The 24,220-nt window shown below is 51.5% G+C and overlaps 2 protein-coding genes across 8 annotated transcripts in view; one reads left to right on the top strand and one right to left on the bottom strand.

The window, feature by feature from the left end:
* The window catches only part of NSF (N-ethylmaleimide sensitive factor, vesicle fusing ATPase), a 157,235-nt gene extending 152,095 nt beyond the window's left edge, over positions 1–5,140 (top strand). For 2 of the 4 annotated variants that reach the window (XM_060135079.1, XM_060135078.1), the window contains exons 20-21: positions 2,972–3,027; positions 3,516–5,140. In XM_060135079.1, the coding sequence (XP_059991062.1) occupies positions 2,972–3,027; positions 3,516–3,636 (177 nt within the window). In that variant the 3' untranslated portion in view covers positions 3,637–5,140. Of the gene's footprint in view, positions 1–2,971; positions 3,028–3,480 lie in introns of those variants that run through there. The other 2 variants (XM_060135080.1, XR_009537688.1) reach the window with 2 other exon arrangements.
* Positions 5,141–8,852: 3,712 nt separating this feature from the next.
* WNT3 (Wnt family member 3) overlaps positions 8,853–24,220 on the bottom strand; it is a 49,011-nt gene continuing 33,643 nt past the window's right edge. For 2 of the 4 annotated variants that reach the window (XM_060133313.1, XM_060133315.1), the window contains 4 exons: positions 19,225–19,466; positions 15,463–15,728; positions 14,391–14,866; positions 8,853–10,794 (listed from right to left, as the gene is read on the bottom strand). In XM_060133313.1, coding sequence (XP_059989296.1) covers positions 10,599–10,794; positions 14,391–14,866; positions 15,463–15,728; positions 19,225–19,466 — 1,180 coding nt within the window. In that variant the 3' untranslated portion in view covers positions 8,853–10,598. Of the gene's footprint in view, positions 10,795–14,378; positions 14,867–15,462; positions 15,729–19,224; positions 19,467–24,220 lie in introns of all 4 variants that reach the window. The other 2 variants (XR_009537450.1, XM_060133314.1) reach the window with 2 other exon arrangements.

The following is a 24,220-nucleotide window of genomic DNA, read 5'->3' as shown; positions in this document are numbered from 1 at the left end:
GCTCTCACTCCCTACTAAATCCACAGCCCCTGGAACAGAACTGGACACATAGTTGGGCACTCAGTAAACTTCCGTTGAATGAATCTCTCCCAGGTCTTAGGTGGACAGGCTGGCTGCATTCTGAGAGTCATGTATTATGCTCAGTCCTGCTCTTCCAGCAGTGCGAGCTGTGGGTGGATGAGGTGAAATTTAAGTTTCACTTACTTCTGAAATAGGCTCTTGGACCAATAACAAATTGGAATCACGAAGCAAATGCTTTTTAATCTTTGCTGGTGAATTTCTTTTTTTTATATAAATTTATTTATTTAATTTTTATTTAATTTTGGCTGCATTGGGTCTTCATTGCTGTGCGCAGGCTTTCTCTAGTTGTGGCAAGCAGGGGCTACTCTTTGTTGTGGCGCGTGGGCTTCTCATTGCGGTGGCTTCTCTTGCTGTGGAACACGGGCTCTAGGCACATGGGCTCAGTAGTTGTGGCTTGTGGGCTCTAGAGCACAGGCTCAGTATTTGTGGCACACAGGCTTAGTTGCTCCATGGCATGTGGGATCTTCCTGGACCAGGGCTCGAACCCGTGTCCCCTGCATTGGCAGGCGGATTCTTAACCACTGCGCCACCAGGGAAGTCCGGTAAATTTATTTTAAAATAAAATTGTAGCTTTCAGAAACCTAAAGTTTAATTTACTGAACTTTCAGCTGGACTCTTTTAAAGCCAATTTATTTATTTTTCATTTTGAGCAGTAAATTAGTTACAGACAAACCACTTTGCTTAGGATTATTCTTGGTAAAGGTGCATATACATTGGCTCTTTCCTTGGAAAAGATAAATTTGTCAGATAGTCAGCTCTACTCTTCAATTTTTAAGTTTCAGCACAATTTTTTTTCAATAATTGCATAGAAGAAACTATGTGGGTTTTTCTCCCCAGTCCCTACCCCTTCCTCTTCCTTTGATGCCCACCGGTCAGTGATCAAGTTAATGCTTCCTCTGTATGTGGGGTGGAAAGTGAGAGTGGGGCACTCAGGCCTAATCTTCAGCGACTGACACTTCATAGGCCTCTGAGTTTGAACCCCTTCACATCAAATGGATTTGGTGCAGCTGAGTGAATTCTCTTTAGATCTGCCTTAGAGAGACCGAGCCTAAGTGAAGAGGCATGTAGTTTAGCAGAATGTAAGTCATGTTACCTCTCTGTTCACTATACACAATTCTGTTAAAACTTGCACAGTGCTGAGGATCTGCTCTGACTGGATGTCACCTGAGGGAATAAAGTCATTTATCTAGATTACTTTTTTCCTCCCTTTCTCTTGACTTTTAATTCCATAGCTACAGGCAAGTCAGTAAGTCCTTGCTCACACATATTAAATATATTTAATGGGCAAAGACCTGCAAGTACTGACTACAGCGGAACTCCAGCCAGTTCCATTTTTTTTTAAAGAACTTGACAATTGACTCATATGTAATTCTATTCCCAAAGAGGAAAAATGTTTCTCTTGTTAAATATTCACACTTTTTCTTAGTCCTTTGTAGTCTGACCTCTTAACTTTGATACATTTGAAACTTCTGTTCAGATGTTTTTCTGGGATAGAAGAGAAGAAATCTTAAAAAAAAAAAAAAAATAGTGGTTGGAGGGGGGAATCCAATTGCACATTTACCCACAGCTGCACTGAGCATTTGAAAGCTATTCCTGGAGGGCAGGGAGTTCCCTCTTGGGAAACAGACTCCTTGCCCTGGAACATTTTTTAAAAGTTAGGTGTGTTTCTTACAATAAAAATTTATTGTGTTTCTTACAATAAAAATTAATCCTAAGGAATTAAATTTTTATAAATTTGTTTATTTTTGGCTGCATTGGGTTTTCGTTGCTGCGCGCAGGGTTTTCTCTAGTTGTGGCGAGTGGGGGCTACTCTTCGTTGCAGTGCGCGGGCTTTTCATTGCGGTGGCTTCTCTTGTTGTGGAGCACAGGCTCTAGGCACGCAGGCTTCAGTGGTTGTGGCACGCGGGCTCGGTAGTTGTGGCACGTGGGCTCTAGAGCACAGGCTCAGTATTTGTGGCGCACGGGCTTCGTTGCTCCGCAGCATGTGGGATCTTCCCGGACCAGGGCTCGAACCCATGTCCTCTGCATTGGCCAGGCGGATTCTTAACCACTGCGCCACCAGGGGAGCCCCATTAAAGATGTTTCTAATGATCATTTTTTAGATTACTTCACATCTCTGGTGGACCAATGAGAATATAATTAAACAAATTAGTAGAAATATGAATATGAAATGAAAATGAGTAGGGATAATTAATAATAACAACCTGAACCTACAACCTGAGCCAGAACTAACTCCCCCATCTTTTTTTTAGACTCACAATGTGGTTCTCAGTCACAAGAGACCCGGATTATCCAGAGAGCATGTCAGAGGAATCAGCCCCACTGTTCTTTTTTTTTTTTAGTTTCAGCACAATTTTTTTCATTGATTGCAAAGAAGAAACTATGCAAGAGAGACCAAGGCTAAGAAAAGCTCAAGTGTCCATTATATAGAGTTAATAAGCTATTTTCTAGTTGCTTAATCAACACCAATTGGTTTCTTCAGTTTTGGTCTCACTTTGATGCCTTCGATGAACCCTGTGAATTGGATGCCGTGTGCACCCCCATGAATGGGCAGCCCCGGTCTCACACTTGGTGCCTCTCAGTGCTGCCTCCTCACCCGGTGCTAGCTAAGGGAGCGCTCAACTGAGGTGCCTGTGGATGACCAGCTGGGTCATTCGCAACCTCGTGCATGGCGATTCTCTATGCTGGGAAATCCCATTCACTTCCCTTGAGTGACACAGTCTGCTTTGCTGTGTATCAGAATACTGGTCAAGGAGCAGGTAACACATTTCTGTGACTCAGCAAAGCGCTAAGGAAGTATAAACCCGATCATTTTCTTGGCATGAAGTAAGTGCATCGTTATTAGAAGGCACCACTAACCCGTTGTCTTTATTTCTTCTGATGTGTTTAGATGGATCCTGAATACCGTGTGAGAAAATTCTTGGCCCTCTTGAGAGAAGAAGGAGCGTAAGTACATGCGACACTTAAGACTGCCAGCCAGACTTCCCACTCTTTTAAACCCATGTGCCTATTCTAAGAGTTGCTGTACAGTGCATGTGAATTTGAATTCTCAACCTCTCTTGGACAACTTTGTTTCCATTTATTAGAATTCTTGGCTGTGTTGTAGGTCTAGGAGACCAAGCAAGGAAATGGGTTGTACTTTTGGTTTGCTCTCCCTGTCCTGCTTTGCAAAACTTCCTTGTCACAAGGCAGGAAAAAGCTCAGTGGTACATATTTATTGGAACCTGCTTTTAAATTGCATGGAGCATAACCACTTTCTTTTGTGAAATGCTCATCTAATAGCAAATACATAGTGAAAAATGTAGAAAAGCCACTAAGAAGCTTTTAGTGTGGTTTTGTGATGAACGGCTTTTTGCAGACCGTCATCTGTTTTTTGTGTTTTGGATATGTCTTTTTCAGTAGCCCCCTCGACTTTGAAAATGAACTATTTTCAGATACAAAGTGACCAAGGAAAGGGACCAAGGTGAAGGTGGCCTGGGATCTTCACTCGACTTACTGAAGATACTGGACAAAGTGAAATGTTCCCTACCTTCAACACGTGCTCGCTCTGCATGATTAGTGCAGTGAAACTCGCTTCCTTGTGCTTATTGAGATACCCAGTTTTGTGGAAGGTATAAATTTGCTTTAGAATATGCTGTGCTCACCTTTCCGTGCAAGCCGATTCCTTCTTGCTCAGTCTTTAAACGTGGGAAACATACTGTGCTTGTGAACACTACACATTCTAAGCTCCCTACCACCACCGTCAGCCAAAAACTCTCAATAAACGCAACGATGTTGCAACACAGCAGTTCACGGAGTAGAAGGAAGACTTTCTACATGTAAACCAGGAGCAGTGAATAGAGGTATGGGTTCAAAGGGATTATTTTGTAACTTCCTTGTGCTAACACTAAAGGTAATTGGATATACGGTTAAAGGTTCTCCTGGAAGCCCGGTTATCTTTGCCTAAAGAAACAGGGCTTTGAATTTCTAAGATGCTGTTCTCAGTCATTTTCAGAGATGTTTCCAAGTTGCAGTCAGGAGATCTTTCTTAACAGAAAGTCAGATTATTACCATGTTGGCTGTGACACCCCCTTAATATAAGTAATTTGCTCTGTGGCAAGAGATATGCTAATCATTACCATTTGGTAGATGTTGTTAACAGCTTGTGAGAGATGTGTATGGAAAAAGCACACACCCCTAAACAGAAAGGCGTCATGAAAGTAACTTAAAACCCTCTCAGCACTCATTAGTGTCCAACTCTGAATGGGTCAATCCCTTAGTTTAATACTAAAGGCTTATCTAGTATCACCACTTTTCCTTTTTCCTTAGCTTAATGACTTACTTAGAATGTATCCTTCCTTTAAATTATCTGTACTACCTAGCATAATAAAACACTATTTTCCAGAAAAAATAAACCACTTTCTAGTCCTCTCCCCTCAGTCTTTTAACATCCATTCCAATACACTGAAGACGTTTCCTTTCCCCACTATGCACTTCTTCCAAAGAGAAGGAGAACGGTGGTGTAAGCCGAGTTTGAAGACATTTGATCAGGTCGTCATGTTTGGTGAGGAGACTTGTGGAACATGCCACTCTCTCTCCGTTGCTGCTTAAACTTCTAGGACAAGCAATCAGGAGCCACCTGAAGGTACCTAACACCACCTGTAAGGCTTGTCACGCATCAGGTACTTGGGTGTAGCTATGTCATCTGTCCCCATGGTAGAAGGTAAATTATCTCCAGGTCTTGCTCTCTGTATATTTTCGGTAGACTTGTATGTCACAACTACTTTCTTTTGGGTTTTCATCCCTAGCTTATTTTGTGGCTGTTTTGTTGTGTTTTTTTTAGGTGGATTGTATTGTGAAATTCTGTGATTGCTGGTGGCCAATATCCTGGATTCCCTTATCTGTTTTAGATCTTGCCTCTTTTTTCTCTTCCCATGAAAGCAGCACACATTGTATTAACTTATGTGTCTTGTTAAATAAGGTTAATGTCTTTGTGTTTTGTCCAAAACTATATTGAAAAAATATAAATATTGTTTAATGCAAATGAAGGAATGCAATAAAGAGTACATATACTTGAAAACATTCTGTAGACCAAATATTTTGTACAAAACAATATACATAACTGATATGAGTGTGTGAAGAAAGGGATCAGAAAAGCCCCTCCTTGTTTTAACTAGTGTAAGGAGATGGATGATTTTTATTTTAAAATCTCTGATTTTAATCATTCAGAAAATATAGTTAATTTAAAGGAAATACAGAGACCTACTAGAGAATGGACTTGAGGATATGGGGAGGGGGAAGGGCAAGCTGGGACGAAGTGAGAGAGTGGCATGGACATATATACACTACCAAATGTAAAACAGATAGCTAGTGGGAAGCAGCCGCATAGCACAGGGAGATCAGCTCGGTGCTTTGTGACCACCTAGAGGGGTGGGATAGGGAGGGTGGAAGGGAGGGAGATGCAAGAGGGAAGAGATAAGGGGATATATGTATATGTATAACTGATTCACGTTGTTATAAAGCAGAAACTAACACACCATTGTAAAGCAGTTATACTCCAATAAAGATGTAAAAATAAATAAATAAATAAAGGAAATACAGATTGATAGCATATTTTATAAAGTTAGTGCACAACAAGAATCTTTATACCTCTTTTACTTATTTCCCTTTACTAGAAAACTGAAGTGTACCAAAGCCATAAGCGGGTTAGTAATAAACTGGAAGGGAAAATTGTTTCTCAAGTAGAACTACTCCTTCCTATGATACGTACAAGCCAAGGGACTCAAACACTCTCAGTGAGATTTCTTCACATGGTTCGTTTTGGTATCCTTCATCCATTTGCATGTTTCTGAGCTATCAGATCTTTTAGCCTAAACCCTGATCCTTAGAGGTGGCTCGGGTTAGGAGTAAAAGCCACCCAGAAAATCAGCAAGGCTTGTGGGGAGAGGTCAACCTCAGGGCTCCTCCAACAGCAGGGTCAGCTCCCCAGGAGCTGTCCACACCCTCCTGGGAGGAGGACCCTGAGGTCACCTGGTCCCTGCATAGCCTTGAGAATGTCTTAGAGCCATCCCGGAACTCTTCAAAGCCGATGCTGGGCAGAGAGCGTTCGAGATTACAGCACGGCCTGGTGATAAAGCAAAGGAGACTCCACTATCTGCTGCCTTAGATTTCTTCTTCTATGGATGAACTGTTAACAGGCTACTTTTTATCAGAAGATGTAATTAAAACCTCAGAAAAGGAGGTTCTTTTATCCTTTCTAAAGTTGTACAACTTCCCTGAAACACCTTTTTTTTTTTTAATGTAACACAGAAAACCTGGATAATGACGGTCAAACCTGAAATTTGTTTTACTTTAAGGCTTTTTCATATCCTAAAAACTACAGTGAACAGCCTCCCTAAGTTTCAGCAACAAGTCTTGAAGCAGATTTAAGTGTGTATAATAATCAAATCCTGGTAAACAGACTTGCTGAAGCACTGAGTCAGCTATAAACAACCGACCCAGCCCAAACACAGAAGGTAAAAGCAAGATTTCATCTTCCTTGCCTGGCAACTTGATCCATAAGCCTCTTCAAAGAAGTGACTGGGAAAGGTGTGTACGAGAGTTCGAAAAAGCATGTAGATTTCAGAAGTTATTGCAAAATGATCCAAAGTTTCTCTTCAGCTGGCAAGCAGTGCCGAGACTGGGTCTTGGAGCTGGGCCCACAGAGGGCGTGTGCTGTGTGGACACCGTGACATTAAGATGCAGAAGATGGCGCCTACGATTGGCAAGAATCCCAAGGAGCGGAGACAGTTTGCAAGGGGGATTCAGGTTTGAAATTTTCCCAGCTGAAATTTTCTCCACACAGCTGACCCTGTCACTCCATTTGGGGAGTATAAGATTAATGGTAAGATCATTTTTTGCCTCCTAGAAAGTCCTCTGTTGAGCTAGGAGAAATGATGACACTATAGCAGCCATAATTTTGCTGAAATAAGTTCACTTGTGTGTGCGTGTAGGTGAGCCACGCACATTAGCACACATCCACATCCCCAGGGCCGGTGTGGATACACCGTTGGCTCGTTGGACACCACCATCTGACGCACCTAGAATAATCTCACCATCATCGTTCCCCTAGCCTTGCTTCTTCCTTCTGCCTTTATTTGTTCCTCATCCCCTCATCCTTGAACTCTCTCACACACTTCCCTTCCCTTCTTTCTTCATAAAATAATACTGCTTTGAAAGATAATAATGATTCCCATTATATTATCTTTTCTTTCTTCTGGATTTTTTTGGGGGGGCGGATCTTCCTCTTGTTTTTAGATGTTTAATAGTATTCATGCTTATGGAGAAACTAAATGTTCAAGCACTGCTATAAACTGTATTCTCTTAAATCATAGAATATAATTAATCATAGAAAGGATTACCAGTGGCCTTGGTGAGTGTGACCAGGGGCCATTTAAATATTTGGCGATTTTATAGGGTAAAAAAAAAGTGCCCAAAATACTGGGGTAGATGAGTATTAGCTTCATGTAAAAGTGAAATACAAAGATGAGCAGCTCCATGAGACGGGGAGATCTGTATCCTTTCCACGTCCGATTCATTGCACAGCTGAAACCACCATTTTTGTGATTTGAGCTTTTCAGGTACTAAATAAAGACATGTCACGGGCAAAAGAAAGTTCATGAACTTCTAGTAGCCATCCCTAATCTAAGGTTAGAGCACAGGCAGCCCATCTCCACCGCACAAGGCAGACCCCTCTATTTTTCTGTTGTTTTTTCTGTGAAGTGAGATGAATTTACTTACTCCTACTAAAGGTAAATCAGGAGAAAGAAAAAGGAAGAGAAAACATTTTTGCTGTGCCAAGTAAACCGAAGGTGACATTTTATGGGTAGGTCTGAAGACCAAAGGATTGTCTGTGGTCATGAGACAGAGTTACAGCATCTCATTGATGAAAAGTCGTTACCTATTAGCTTCAGGTGAGTCCTCTAGGAGCCTCAGTGCAAGGAGAGAATGGCCTTCCCAAGAGCATGCCCACTAGTGGGTCTGTTCTGCCCAAACAGATCTAAACCTTCAAACGACACCTGTTCCAGAGCCCAGGGCACACCATTTCTTCTTTCCCGCCAACCTACCCTTTCCGAAGCTTAGCTCTCAAGTGGAACTAGCAGGGGAGAGCCATGTCCACTCAAGTTTCATTTTCAGTAAAGCAAATCCTATTTTCCCAATAAATGGAGTTGAAAACATGGGTTAGAAAGGGATTAAGTCGGTGGCCAACCCCATGGTCTGTGGGCCTCGAGCCGTATCTCAGTGTTTGTGACATTAATTTGTGCATTGGAAGTGCTGGGGTGTATGAGGTAAATTACTGCCCCAATTGCTGACTTCTAAAACTGGAAATTCTTTGTTAGAAGCTGATTTAGAACAAAGTAAGCCTGTAAGAAAGTCCTTTAGTAGATCAGACTTACTGTCCATGACGTCTCAGATGATCTTGCTTAGAAAACAAAGGAAATTACCTTAATTTGGGCCACTAATTTCAGAGTGAAAGTGGAGGCAACCACATTCAGAATCTCATATTCTTGACCTCCTAAGCATTAATCTGGAAACTCCACACATTGTACAATGTATCCGTTTTAAGTTTGTTTACCTTCTCTTTAATGACTTAACAGAAAAAAACTGCATGATGAAATATATTTTCTCCAAATATATATATATTTATATAATATATAATCTTAGTTAACTCAAAGGTATATACATTGTATAATAAATAATATTTATAAAAAGAGACTTTTTGAATATAAAATCAAAAAGATCAACAACTTCTACAACTTTTTACAAAACTTTGGATACAGCAGGTTGGTAGGAAATTTCTGTTGGATACTATTACCTGACTATGGCGAGAATAATTACAATGCACTCAATGTACTATTATTAAATAATTACTTGTCAGCTACTTGAATACGCCCCAGAAACATGACTTTATCACTTTTAATACAGAATACATAGATATGAAAAGACTGTTTTGAAAATTTGTATCCATTCTGCTGAAAGAATTCTCACATAAAGCAAGCATTATCTGGTTGACATGATTTAAAACTTCAGTCTGAGATGGGGAGGGGCATTTCAGACTCTCTAGAGGGGATGGGATGTGTATCTTTTTAGCAGGGCTCACTGCCAGCAGATTCAAGAGTGCAGGCATGGCTTCTAGCCAGTCGTCTTGGCGAACCTGCCTGAGCACATAGGAAGATGGCTTGACCCGGTACCTTAGGTCAGTGTTAGGCAAAGAGAGAAGGGGGAAGAGGAAGAAATCACTGTGTTCTGTACTGTGCCCCTGCTGCATCTCTTCTTTCTGACTCCTAAGGCAGAGCTGTTGCACTGACTCGTACCATCAGACCCGTTTGCCTCCACTGTGCTCGCTTCCTCTAGGACACTCCAGAGGACCCGTGTGGATCAAGGAGGACTCAGCTGTGAGACGCTTTACCCAAGGGAGCAAGTGACGGCTTGCCCCACTTTGAACACCTAATGCTGATCCTTGGTGTCTGCACGGATTGATGCTGTCAGCATACAGGTGAGGCCGGAAGACCTGTGTGAAGGAACTCTGCATTTCTGTTTCCTCACGCAGGCCAACGAAAGACAAGGATGCAGGACGACGTGTCCTTATAGGAGAGGAAACGAAGGAATCATCGGTATCCTCCCCATCTACTAGCCACAACATTGGAACTTCAGGAATATATTGCTACTCTCCCTCTGACCCTTTGTCTAATTTATACTAAGGTGACCTACAGTCCAACTGCTCAACCTGGAGTTTGTTTTTATGGAGAATCTGCAGGTGAGCAGGGCTGGGAGGGACAGAATGGCCCCTTTAAAGATACCACTTTCTTCAGGAAGCCATTGGAGCTAGAGGAGGCTTGCCCCACACACATAACCTATTTACAACGTTCACTACAGAAAAAAAAAAAAAAAAAGTACTGCGTTAATGGTGGAAACTGCAGAATGGTAGAAAAAGATTTTTGAGATCTGACTGCAGTTCCCAAGAGCCTCTCGTGCAGAACAGGGTTACAGAGAAAATGGGACTGAGAAGAACATACCGCTGCTCTTCAAACAGCTTTACCAGGCCGCCTGGAACTCCCGGTTCTTCAAACTCAAAACCTGACTCTAACGATTGCCTTGGGCCTCCCTACCACTTGATCCCAGCTAAACCTATGGCTTTTATCAGAATGTGAAAGTCTATCAGATTTGAATGGGAGTAGACAGAGAAAAGGAGACTGCAGGGCTTTGTCCTACTTCCTAACTCTCACCTCGCAGGCATCTTGGAATGTCACCAGAAGAAGCAGCTGGGAAACAGAATCTTGCCCACGTTGATGTCTTTACCACCAGGCAGAGCGCTCACATGAGCCCAGCCTGTTCTGTTGGAGTAGAAGTGGTTTTCTGTGGGGTTTTTTTTTTTCCATTTTTATTTTCTTTAACATGTGCAAAGATAAGCCTTGGGTCTGTTCCTATCAGACCCTAGAGAACTAAAAAGAAAGCCCCTTCTTTAAAAACCACACACCATCCAGAGTAGGGTGAGAAACTTAAGATGAGAGAGAAGGGAGGGAGGCCTCCCAGGCAGCGGGCGGGTTGGATCCAGGTAATTTACCACACGTGCATCTGGCAACAGTCCGGATTCCTTGCTGTCTGATGCTGAGGGCTGAGCCCGGCTCTGGGTCCCGCTTCCCAGAGGACTTCGGTGAATCTGCCCAGCCACACACTTCACCCGTTCCCAGTGCCCTTTGGAAAGTAAAGAGGAAGAATTAGGAACATGATTATTTTCCCAGAGAGACCACCCACAGGGTGCAAAGCTCAGAGGCTGCTGATCAGGTGTCTCAGCATTTCTCTTGAACTTGGAGGTAACAGGAGACTCCAGTGGCTGTTCCATGCTCCCTCCGCTACCTGGGGTCTACCACTGAGGAAGGGCGTGGGAGCTACAGAGCAGCAGAGCTTCAGCGTCTACACGCTGGGATCCACATCCTACCTCTCCACCCTCTAGCTGGGGCTTGGGCAACAGGAAGCCCAGTAGCAGGTAACGAGACTGATACAGGAACCTGTCTTGCATAGAGACTGGGAGAAACCTTGCAGATCTAGGGCCCAGTTCCCAGCTTCATAGACTCCTGTACACTGTGTTTCTGTATCAAGCTGTCCAAACAGAAGATAGTCTATTACATTATGAATAATTCCTTCTCATAGGAGCACCGATGTGTACATTTTCTTCATTTGTATTTGTGTTTACATGTCACAAAGGATTTAAGCCCAAAGGGCTCTGACGGGTGTTCCCAATCAACCCCCAACTCCTTGGCCAGTAGACTTTTACATGGAGAGAAACAGACTCAGCAAGATGAAAAGGACACGTCCAAAGTCTCGCAGCAAGATAGCGACAGACCCAGGACTTGGGGTCAGCCAGGCCACCTGACTCTCACGCAGAGCCCTTTCCAGCTTACTGTGCTCACAGAATCTGAATAACAAGGAATAAACCTGGAACTCGTAAGGTAGGAAATCAGTGGTTAGCCTGAGACACTGGACAAAATCTACAAGCAATGGAAAGAGGCTTCCCCACAAGGAAGGCCCAGGACTCTGGCCTTCCTGTGGCATAAAGCATCTTGACTGGGGCTCCTCCCCGAGAGTGTGGAGGGTACACGTCCTGCTCTGGGGCGCCCTTCTCTCTCCCACCTGCACTGGAGACAGTGCAGCCAAGAGGAAGGCTGCAGGCTCTGTTCCCTGAAGTCCCTGCCAGCCTGTCTCCAAAGTTCTCATCTTGCCTGCAGAGCGTCGGTGTGGATGAAAGGACAGGAAAGGCAACTGGTCTCAGCCTGTGGCCCCAGACCAGCAGCAGGCCTGGGGGAAGTCGCCCTTGGAGGTCAGCTCCACTCAGCCTTGGAATCTTTTGCTGCTTCCTTGGACCCTGTGCCAGGGCTGTTTGTACGGATGACCTCTAGTCCACAGGTGAGGGAACTGGGGCTCGGAGGCAAAACAACTTGCCCCAAATCACTCACCAAACTGAGTGTTTGTCAGAAAGGCACCACACTGGGGGACGATTCTCCACTTGTCCCAGAGCAAGGACTCCAGAGTGTCCATGTATGAGGGCCCGGGGGGCCACCCTCTACCTGGGCGTGGCATGTTGAAACCACATCCACGTAGTACTTTCCATAAGACTGGGGGCAATGCCATTCTGTTCAGAAACGGGGAACAGAAGGCTGATGGAGAGGGTTGACTCTTCTTACGATCAGTATCAGATCGCAGGCGGGGGATTTTTATGGACACTGAGGGCAAACCCAGCATCTCCTTCCCACCTGGCAGATGGCTTCTCTCGGCTGCTCACTGAGGGGAGGGGAGGGGAGGGGAGGGCAGGTGCTGGAACAGAGCTGTGACACCCTGGAGCCCCGTAGAGCCACTGCAGGGGCCTGGGCTGCTGCCGCTGTGGCCTCTGCAGGACCCACATATGGGGCCTTTCTGGAGGCAGAGCCCTGGGCTCAGTGTCCTTATCTGTGCAATGGGCAGGCTAGACAAACGGCCCTCTGTGCCCCCTCCAGGGCTAGTGTTCTGAAATTCCGATTTCCCCCCAGCCTCCTCTCAGAATGGCCAGAGCCGTGTCCTGCTTGACAGCGGGGACACTGTTGCCTCTGGCCAGAATGGACATCAGAGGAAGGAAGCACCGCAGGTTTCAAACATTCCTTCCACCTGACAAGCTACAGGGAGCCTGGGCGTTCTCTCTTATTCACTGACTTCTCTTCCATCGTTTTGAAAAGCAGTAGATGAAACTGCCCAAGTGATGACACCGTTTCCTTGCACGATGACTGCCCTCATGTCCTGGCTCTCATGGCATTTATCACTTTCTGTTAGCACCCTATTCAGATGAGCATTCACATCTGCTGGCTTGCTTGAACCGCAGGAAAATTCTGCTAGGCCCACATCATCACCACTGCTGTACAGATGAGGAAAGTGGGCTTCCAGCTGGGAAGTGGTGGAGGTAGAACCGCCTCTGTCCTCTTTCCACTCCCCACACTGCTTTTATTCAGACACCAAGGAAAGTGTCCTGCTGTCTTCCCAAGACTCTGCCCCTGCCAGGACGGAACCTGAGCTACACAGAGGGGCTTCCCAGACTGGCTGAGCCACCCCTCCAGCAGAGCTCTCCCCAGCACGTGAGGTCCCTCCATGCAGCACAGAAGTCCGACCCCTCCCCCAGTCCCGCCCTGTGTGGGACCGCATCGCCCAGTGGGGTGCCCTCGCTGACACAGCCCCAGGCAGCGATGACCCAGGCAGGGGAGTCCTTCACAACAGTTCAAGCACTGTCTCCAGTGTCCTTCACTTTGTTCCTCACGGCACCTCTGGGGAGGATGACAGATGAGGAGATGGCCTTGTTTGGGTCACTAGGTGGGCGAGTGGTGGAAGCTGGACCAGGGCTCGGACCCCTGTAGATCAGGCCCCTTCTCAGGGCAGAGAAAGGGGAGAAACCCTCCCTTGGGCCTTAGAGACCCTCCAAGACCAGGACCACCACACGCCAATCTTGACCTGTCCTGGGGACCTATGGACCCGAGGGCCAGGCAAGAGTGTCTCCCGCGCAGGCCACCTCTGGGAAGCGTGGGAGCCTAATCCACCAGCCTTTGAGCCCTTGATTACTCACCACCATCACTCTGAGCTTGGCTCCTTCCTCCTCCCCATCACCGTCCATAAACACGGTGAGTGTGCCCCGCTCCACCCAAGCTTCAGATCTGCCGGGATATGGGCTTATACACCGCTTCCTCCCGCCCACCTCCTTGAGGATGGTAGGAGTTGACGCTTGCACAAAAACCTGCCCTCTAAGTTCAAGGTGGATGCAAAACGACTCTGCCTCAGGGGCACAAGAGACGTTTTGGCCTGCTATTTCAAGTATTTTAACCCCCTCACTTTACAGTAAGAAACCTGAGGCCCAAAGAAGTGAAAGAACAGGAAGTTAGAAGCACAGTCAAGACCAGAAGTCGGGCGTCCCAGCCTCCAACCCCACAGTCCCTCCTCTGGCTCCACAGATGTTCAATAATGATAGCTAGTGGCTGTGCGAAAAGTTGACCTGGCTCCTAATTTACTTACTAACTTGTACACAGATTTAATCAATCGCAGCCTCGTGTGTACACACTTGGTTATTATCTGTGCTTTGTGTAATCCACCAAGACACTGCCCAAGGACCGTTCCCACTGAAGCTTGGGAAATCCTGGCTTCCTACCTTGGCTTTGGAAACGTGTCCTGGACCGCCCAGAAACAGAACAGGGTTGCCAAGAAGAGGAGACAGCCAAACCCAGTGCCCTGCATCAAGGCACCCCAGCCTCCCCACCGGGCCACCCTACCTGGCTCCCTACTTGCAGGTGTGCACATCGTAGATGCGGATACACTCCTGGCAGCTCACGTAGCAGCACCAGTGGAAGATGCAGTGGCATTTCTCCTTCCGCTTCTCCGTCCTTGTGTTGTGGCCACGGCCGCAGCAGAGCAGGTCACAGCCATCGATGCCGTGGGAGGTGACGTTGCAAGTCCGGTCCCTGGTGCCGAAGGAGCCCGTCTCGGGGTTGGGCTCGCAAAAGTTGGGGGAGTTCTCGTAGTAGACCAGGTCCCTCTCAGTGGGCGGCTTGAAGAGCGCGTACTTGGCGCGGAGGGTCTCCACCCAGCCACGGGACTCCCGGTGCTTCTCCACCACCATCTCCGAGGCGCTGTCGTACTTGTCCTTGAGGAAGTCCCCGATGGCGCGGAAGTCGGGCTGGGCCCACCAGCAGGTCTTCACCTCACAGCTGCCCGACAGCCCGTGGCACTTGCACTTGAGGTGCATGTGGTCCAGGATGGTCTAGAAAGAGGACGAGTAGCAGCTGGTCCCCAGACTGACCCCACCTGGGAGCACACCCAGGCCCTCCCACTCTGACCCACCCACCCCCATCGCTGAAGCCTTCTCTATTCCTACACCATGCCAGGGTGAGAACTGACTGGGGACTGAGGCGCAGACCTAAAGGATGATGACCTTGTTTCCCTCCCCTTCACACCCCAAGCACTGGCAGAAATCACATCCACTTCTCAAAGCCCTAGAAAATAAGGATTGTTATTCCCGTGTAACAGATAGGGAAACTGGCTGGGAGCTTAAGTGACTAGCCCTAGGTCAAGCAACCATAAGAAAGGATGGAGGCTGAATTCAAAGCCAGGTCCATGGGTCTCACAGCCCTACACAGGCAGCTGAAGTGCACCGGATGGGCTGGCTGGTACCTGCGCTCACGGGCTGCCGCATCCCCAGGGTGGGGTGGGGGTGGGGACCCGGAGCAGTCCGAGGAGAAAGGAGGGGGAAAGAGGAGAGCAGGGAGCCAGGAATGCACAAGGGCCACAGGGAGGGGCAGGGACAGGTCCGGAAAAGGGGTCTTGGGCAGGGCTGGGGTGAGGGCGGCCAGGGCTCACCGTGCGGCCAGCCTCGTTGTTGTGCTTGTTCATGGCCGAGCGCGCGTCCGGCCTGTTCTCACGTGCGTCCGCGAACTCCCGGGACACAAGCACCCCGAAGTCGGCGTCCTCGCTGCAGCCTCCCCACTTCCAGCCTTCCCCGGGCGGCCCTTTATGATGCGAGTCGCAGCCACAGATGGTGGAGGTGCCCTCGGCACAGGAGCGTGTGACGGCGAAGGCCACGCCGGCTGAGGCGATGGCGTGCACGAAGGCCGATTCGCGGGTGGCTGTGGGGAAGGCATTGGGAGGCGCTGCTCAGGCCGGGCCCTGGGACGCGGCTGCCCTGCCCTGACCTCCCCAGCTGCGAAAAGGGGCTCTGCAGCCCCAAGGAAGAAGAAGTGCCTTTTCCTCTTTGGTTGGCCTAGCCCCTAGTGGGTATCCCCAGTTTACAGATGAACAAACTGAGGCCCAGAGCTGCTAACTGATTAACCCAGGGCTTTAACAGCTGGCAGAGTGGAGCCTGTTAGAAACAGGGGTGGAAAGGCAACTCTGGCAGGTGGATACAACTTCCCTCTGCCACCAGAGTTCCTGGCCAGGAGTGCAGTGGTCAGCATGTCAGCTTCCCCCTTCCATTCTCCTGTCCTCCACCCAGACAAAGCCAAGGTTTTGGACTGAGAAGGCCAAGCCCCTCCCGGGAGGATGGAGGGACACAGGGCACTTCCCTGCTTCTGTCCCAGGGTCCAGCAAAGAGAAGAAGAGATTCTCAGGGTGCCCCCCCCAACCCCGCTGACATCATTATGATAACTACCTTTGAGTGCTGGGTTTGCACCAGATTCTGCCCTTCGTGTGCTTTATCCCATTTAATCCTCTCACCCCTGTGAGGCAGAAAGTCTTATTACAGGCCCATTTAGCAGATACAGACATTGACAACTAGGGAGGCAAAGGCCTGAAAGACCTGCAGTCCAACCATCTCTCTCCTTACTGGTGAGAAACCCAGAGCAGGGAGGTGACCTGCCCAAGGTCAGGCAGGTTGCAAAACGCCGGGCTGCTGGCCTGGATGCCTCCTTTCCTGGGCTGTGGCTCTGGTCCTGAGCGCTGAGGGCAGCTCGGCGTACGAGGGAGCCTGGTAACCCCTCGTGGCCACTGCCATCTCTTCAGAGGCCCCGGGGCCCTCGTGGGCCACCTGCAGAGGAGGGTGCGTCCCCCTTCCCGAGCAGGCCGGCGGGGAGTGGGAGCGGTCCCCGCCTGGGCAGTGGACCCGCGCAGCCAGCGCCGACTGCGACACGGCGCGGCCGAGGCCTGAGGCGCTGCGCCCCGGCTCCGACCTCGTCCCCGGCTGCCCACCCCTCAGCGACCCGGGGGCCGGGGGCGCCGAGGGCGAGCGCCGCGCTTCCGGCCGGCCCGCGGCCTCTCGCGGCGGCGGCGGCGCCCGGGCCCCGGGCCGCGCTCGGTTCCCAGCCCCGGGGACGCGGGGGCGGCGGGGGCGGGGCGGGGATTAGCCTGGGAGCGGCGCTGACAGCCCTGCTGTGCTGGTCCCCGTCCGGCGGGGCCCGCTGGGCCGCTCAATCCGCCTTTGTTCGCGCGGTGTCACACCGCATTACCCGCATAATGCGGCCGCCGGGCCCGGGCCGCCGGGCCGGCCGCCACCGCGTAGCAACGGGCGGCTCCCGCGGCCGGGCCGCGCCCCCGGCCCCGGCGCCGGCCCGCGAAATCCCCATTGAAGCGGCGCCCCCCGCCCCCGCGCCGCGCCGAATGGCCAGAGGGCGTGTGAATGGCTCGGCGGCCGCAGCGGGCGCGGGGATGGGCCGCGCGGTGGGGGGCGGCTCTCGGGCCCCTTTTCAAGCCGCCTAAGCCCCTCCGGGCCGCCCGCCCCGCCCGGGGACCGCGATCCCCCGCCGCCCGCACCCCGCCGTCGCAGCCTCGCGCCTTCCGGCCGCTGACCCCTGCGCCCCCCGCGCCCGGGTGCAGCCCCGCCCCGGCCTCCGCTCCGGGCGGGCCAGCCCCGGGGAGTCGGTCCCCGGCGTCCGCGGAAGATGCGCGCCCCGGAGCAGACCGCCTCCCTGCCACCCTGGGTCTCAAAGCCGTGGGCAGAGGTCTACCCTGGCGGCCCACACGGCAGGGGTGCGGGACTCGCCAGAAGCGGGGCCCGAGCGTGGAGCCTAGAGCTGCGTTCGAACCCGTTCCCGCCGGGCTCTGGGCGCTGGGGCGCGCGTGCATGCGGGGGCCTTCCTCCCGGAGACCGCAGAGCTTCCCTCAGATTCCCAGTGTCTCTGACACCTTCCCTCCCTCCCCCCACACAAAACTGCCCTCTTGCAATTTCGAGATGTAGGTAAGTCCTAGAACCTACAACGGTGATTTAAAACGTTAAACACAGACGTGAAGGGATAATAAGCTCAGAGACCCGGTTTTCACAGGCTAACGTCCCGCGCGGGGAAGAGCAATCAGAAGGTGAGTCTTGCTTTGGGGAGCGCGTCTAGACGCCAGGCTGTTTGATTAAGGACTACCTGGCCCGAGGTGGGGCACCGGAAGGCGAGGAGACTGACACGCCGGCAAGATCAGGTTTGAAATGCAAACCTGCAAACCACCGCCACTTGGCCCCAATTGGAGGCCAAACCTTTTATGTAAACAAGGAATAATTAGCTTTGGTAATAGAAGCTAAGCAGAATCATCATCCATTGATTCGCTAATTGCCCTTCTGTCCCATGACAATAGCCTGTAGGTCGGACTTACAAGGTGCACCTGAGACACAGTAAAGGGGGACTCCACTCTAAAATGGGGGGTCGGCTTCGCCCCACTCATTCCCTGCCACTCCCCCCCAACCCTTCCCCAGGTCCAGCTGGTTCTCAGATCCCTTTTCCTTCTGGCTGTAAATGGCAACTCTTCTAAAAGGAGGGAGGGCCCGGTTCACCTGTTTGGGTGCCAAAGCCCTGGTGGTGGCCGGAGGAGGGTTCAAGTTGCTGAGGAAAAGGAATGGTAGCTCCCGGGAGGCCAGCTGGGTCATTACATTCCTAGACACTGCGATTGCTCAAATAGTAGCCCAACTTCAGCCCAGAACTCACCAGCCCCAAAATCCCCTTCTTGGGAGCAGTTGTGCCTCTCATGCCTCTCTCCCAGTGCCTTCATGTTCAAAGTCAAGTAATGTGAATCCCATTCATTTGCGACACAGCCAATGAGACTCACAGGTTGCAAGATGCAAGTTACCCAAAAGCCAGCACACCCTCTAGCCCCACCACAATCCGTGGGCATATCCAGCTATCAGGGGCATGGGGACCAGCTGAAGCGTCCCACGGAAGCACCTGGGGGCAATGCAGTGCCACCAGCACGAGGCAGCTTCCTCAACTCCAGAATTTTCTACATGGGAGGGACCTAAGGGGGACAATGCTCTCACCCCACCCCAAAACTAGATTTACATAGCACTTAACACAGCATTGGGAAAACGTCACGAAAGTCCACATCAAAGCCTGGGGCCACCCACTGTGCCGGCCAGGAGGAAAGGAAGGCTGCAGCCTCCTAGCCTACCCTAGGATCTCGGGATGGGATCTCAAGGCTGCCCAGCCCCCAGCAGCACCTGGGAAGGTGTGGCAACCACCGACAACAGCCTGGGTCAGGCCAGAGAGGGACCTGGCCCAATTTCTGTGGAGGCCGCAGGTCGTGACCAGCTTTATCGCCCTCCCCTGGTGACCCTGGGCTCAGAGCTGAGACGCCCTGATGTGGAAGAGTGACTGTGCCCTGATGCCCTCCCCCCACCTCCTCGCGCACCTCCTACCCACCCAGAGACGGTACCTTTGTCGAGGACGGGCCCGAAGATGGCCAGGCTGTCGTCGATGGTGGTGCAGTTCCAGCGGCGGCCCCGGAACTGGTGCTGGCACTCCTGGATGCCCAGCTTCACGCCCTCGGCCACGCTGGGCATGATTTCGATGTAATTGCGGCAGAAGCGCAGTTGCTTGGGGACCAGGCCTGGGATGGAGCCGCAGAGCAGGGGCTGTGAGCCCAGGGATGTGTACTGCTGGCCCAGGGCCAGGGACCTGCAGGCAGACAGAAGGCAGTGGCACTGCAGGCACAAAGCACGCGGCCCACTGTGGGCATCGTTTCTTCTCCGTGAGTACTCAGGGTAGGTGGAGCCAGGGAGGGCCTGTGAGCCTGAAGCCATGGCCCTGAGAAACCTGGCATCTGAACGCACTACCTTCGACCTGGCGTGTATACTGTCCCTTGAAGAGCAGAGCTCTGATCCAGGGAGTCGGCCCTCTGCCATGGGCATTTCCAGTTTGCAGGGGCACCTGGGAGCAATGCAATCCTATGAAAAGAACCCTGGATGGAAAGATGGTATTAGAGGCCCAGGTCAAGTCCCTCCCAGGCTCTGGGCCAGTTTCCCTGATGGGGAGAGGTCAGGTTGGGAGTTTCAGTTTCTAGGGCCACATGGAGACTTTCAATGATCCATCAGAAGGAAACAAAATCTACGGAGACGAAGATGGCAGGAGCTGGCTTGACCTCCATCACATCTCAGAGAAAGCAGGAAGTAGAGAAGCCTCAGTCCTAGCAGGGAGCTTGCACGTGTGCAAGCTTGCACTCATACATACACATACACACATATACCACCTGTGGCCATGCCTCTCAGCCTCTTCCCTGGGACGATGCCTGCCCAGCCCAGAGCCTCCCAGTGTCTCTCCCCAGGTCTTTGTCCGCCAGGGCCTCTGTGACCATCTTTGCAGCTCCCTAGAAGTTTCTGGAGCACCATCTCTTTTCTGACCAGAGATTGGAGCTTGGCTTTGTTTCATGGAAGTCTAGCTCAGGGTCAGGAGGGAGAAGACCTCAGATCGTACTCCCCCCATCCAATGCAAGTGACCTTGATCAAATCACGTCACTCTAACGTCCCTCATTTTTCAGTCAGTAGTCTGTCAGTCTAGGTGGGGCTAACCACGGACCACCCTGCCTTCTGCGGTGCCTGCCTGGGTCCTGAGGGGTGGGAGTGACTGCAGGCCTGGCCCGTCTGCACCCTGGGCCTTAAGACTGGACCTGAGTGATAGAGCAGGTCAGCCCAGAGCCCCCTGATGCGCACCAAGACACACACAGCATCTGACAGGGCTTTGCAGGTTGCCCTCTCCTGCCCCTGCCCTGTTTACAGTTATAAACTGGTTACTGTGATAATAATGATAATCAAACACCTAGCATTTATTATGTGCTGGACCGGTTCTGAGTGCTCATGTCTTACCTTATGGAAACCTCACAGCAAGTCTGTGAAGTAGGAACTTCATTATCATCGTCAACATCCCATTTCATAGACAAGGAAACTGAGGCCAGGGAGCTTAGTAAACTGCCCAAGTCTGCAGGACTGTGCAGCAGCAGAGGTGAGCCTCCCGCCCCAGCTCAGGCTGCCTCTCCACGTGCTCTTAACCAGCACATCCAGGCCTGCCCTGCAGCTGCCCCAGTGGCACTGCAACCACCGGATAGAGAAACCAAGCCAGGGTTCAGTGCAGATGACTCAGCATTGGGCCATCATGGGAGGAAGGGAAGAAGGCCATGCCTTTCCCACTCCCTCCTCTGACGTTTAGGCCCCAAAGCCCTATATGCAGACAGCTGGAGAGGGGAGCTGGGGCTGGATGGAGGTCGCTGCCAGGTAGCCCCATGGCCTCACCTGGGTTTGGTTCTGAGTGTCGGCCTTGAGGACCCCTCTAAAGGAATTTGGCGATTCTTTGCCACCTCCTCATACCCGGCCTGGTCCCTGAGTGTCCCAGAGCATCATGGGGAGACCTGGCACCAACTGCCCAGCCTCCATGTCCCTCCCCTTCGGCCAGAGCCCTCCCCGGTCTCCCCCCAAAAGGCAACTCCATCCATGCCTGTCCCTAGAGGGATGGACTGGCCTTGAGGAGCCCACGCGCTCCTTCAACCTGGCCTCCTGGACCCACTGCAAACTCCAACCTGGTCAGGCCTGTGTCACAATCACCTCTGGCACCAGGGGGCTCTGTCCCATGTCGTCCCCCATTTACTGGTCTGCTTACCAACCACACCAGGGCCCCAGGGCTCCTTCCTTTACTCCTTCCACATCCTCTGTCCCTCTCCTCCTTCCCTGCCCTCTAGTGGCCTTTGCCCTACACCCGTTGGCACTTCTGCAGGCCTGGGCACCCTAAGCTGGATCAGAATAAGAACCTACAAGAGATGCCTTTAGAGAGCACAAAGCCCATTATACAGATGAGAAAGCAGAGGCCCACAGAGAGAAGCAGCTTGCTCAAGGCCACACAGCCAGATGCACGGAGCCAGGTGCGGCTGGTGCCGCTGCAGGGACGGGGCGGGGGGGGCTGGGCTGTGGGGAAGACCCGGCTGGCTCTTCATTTCCACTCCGTGAGGCTGCCCCTGATCCCAGCCCTCCAAGCGGCTCCCTGCTCCCTCATTTCACCAGCATCCCCACCCCAGTGGGTCCCAGGTGGGCCTACCCAGCCCAGCAAAATGCCCAAGCCCTACACACTGGCCGGCAGGGCTTGGTTGGCTGCAAAGGCCAGAGCTGTCCCCCAAACATCTCCCAGTAGGGAGATGCCACGGTCCCCTGCGCTCCCCTCCGGGGCACCAAGCCCTTGACTGTGAATCCTTCCTCCTGGACAGTCGCACTCTCTCCTCTGACCAAGCAGATTTCCTTTCCTCTGCAGTCGCATTCAACACTAGCGATCATCACGACAACCACTTATTTAGCACGTGTATGCCAGGCGCTTCACAGATATCATGTCGCTTAATCCTCAACAAGAGCTCTATGACGTGGGTACTGTCATCTCGGTTTTACAGATGAGGAAACTGAGGCAGAGAAGTTGGGCAACCACAGGTTTGTCTGACTCCAGGGATGATATCCTCCAAGAATAACTCCCAGCCTCAGAGACGATGAGTTCTTTTCCCTCCTCCCACCAAACCCTGTCTCCTTCCTGCCGTCCAGGTCCATCGTGCACCTGGAGCCAGGCTGCCTGCATTCAAATCCAGCTCTGCTGTTTCCAAGCTGCTGATCTCAAGCAGTTTACTTAACCCCTCGTGCCTCAGTTTCTTCACCTGTTAAATAGACATAATGGGAGGGATAAAGGATAGAAAGCCCCTGGCACATAGGAAGCCCTCAAGTCGCGGTGGTCATGGTGGTTACCATGTGTTTAGGGGCTGTCCCCAGCACTTCGTCCCCTGCTACGTCATCAACCGCATTTCTCAGCCCTCCCATCCCTGACTTGACAGAACACATCGGAATTTTCAGAGCCCCTTCCCATCCATCACTGGGAAGGATGCAAGGCTGGCCCCTTTCCCGGAAGCTCAGTCCTAACCAGGGTGGCTGAAAAGACATCTGTGATCTGGCCGAGCGTTAAAGTTAACCCAAAGGGCAAGGGCATAGGGACCCTTCCAGGATGCTCCGTTCAAGGATTTCAGCTCAGATCTGGACATCTTGCCGGTGATGAGCAAGGGCCTCTAGGGATGGGGGTTTAGCTCTGAGGGCTGGTGCTGGGGCCAGTGGGGCTGTGGCCGTGGGATGGATTTCTGCAGGAGAGCTGCCCTCCCCCAAATACGCCCTGCCACCCGACTGGTGAGCCTCCTACCCACACATGCGCATGTCTGAGATTCCACCACCACAGATGTGTTAACTTGACTCACAGCTCCTTTTGTCCCCACCAGCGAAGTGCATGTTCCCCTGGAGGAGGCCACACGGTGAGCCTCATGCCCCTCAGTTCTTCGCACCCAAGTGGGAGTGGCCTGCTGGCTGACTAGCGCCCGCCATCCGCCTCTCCACTGCCCAAGTCCCCGGCAAACATCTTACCCATCCTTCAACCTCCAGTTCCTGGGCCGCCTCCATTCTGAAGGATTTCGTGGGCCCCCAGACAGAAGTAACCTCTCCTCCCTCTGTTTCTCCTCTACTTCACTCAGACCTTATCTCAAAGGGCTGAACTGACTTGTTTCCAATTCCATCTGGTTGTGCTAGTGTGAGTTCCCTAAGGATAGAGGTTGTGTTGCATCTCCTCCCATCCCCCACCAACACCTCTCACCATACCAGACACACACACACACACACACAGACACACACACATATACACACAAGCACCCACACAAGCACACTTGGCCGACCAGAGGGCCAGGCCCATGACAGGTACTCGCTGATTCTCCAGGGGAGGAATAAAAGAACGACTCCTTCCCAAAAGGCTAGTCTGATCCACCCCCAGTCTTGCAGCCAAACTCCCCAGGCTTCCAGGCATCCGGAGGTTCCACCTACATACAGGACAAGATTCCTCAGTTCCGCTGAGGAAGTTCCTACGTTTAGGACCCGAGAGAGTGGCTGGGCTCCCAAGGGAGGTGGGGACCTGCCTGGCACTGGCAGCTGGTGAGGGGGAGGGGGGAGGGCACCGCCAGGCCTATTTATACCCAGCTCCTGGCCCTGCCCGGCCCAAGGGCCCTGCCACCCTCCCCTAAGGACAGTTCATCCTCCGCCCAACCACCCACTGCCCAGCTGGGCCAAGGACAGACACAGGCAGCCAGGCGGATGGGTGGCAGGTGCCAGCCAGCGACAGGCTGCTCCAGAGGCCTCGATGTTGACCTCTGAGGATGAAACCCCCTCTCCAAACAGGCCAGGCTTAAATGCCATGCACGGTCTAATCAGCCTCCCAGCCCCACCAAGCCGTTCACCGCCCTGCTCGGCGCCTTCGGCCTCCAGAAGCTGGAGGTGGGCCTGCATGGTGAGCACAGGGCACCTCGGTGCTGAGCCAGCCTAGGCACACAGCATATAGTGAGAGGCCTACAAGGGTCCCGCGCGGCGCAGCCTGTTCAGTGA

The sequence above is a fragment of the Lagenorhynchus albirostris genome, chromosome 20, assembly GCF_949774975.1.
Source record: "Lagenorhynchus albirostris chromosome 20, mLagAlb1.1, whole genome shotgun sequence".
Classification (NCBI taxonomy): Eukaryota; Metazoa; Chordata; class Mammalia; order Artiodactyla; family Delphinidae; genus Lagenorhynchus; species Lagenorhynchus albirostris.
The sequence above is the reverse complement of the archived record's forward strand: the minus strand, read 5'-3'. Positions and strand labels throughout refer to the sequence as shown.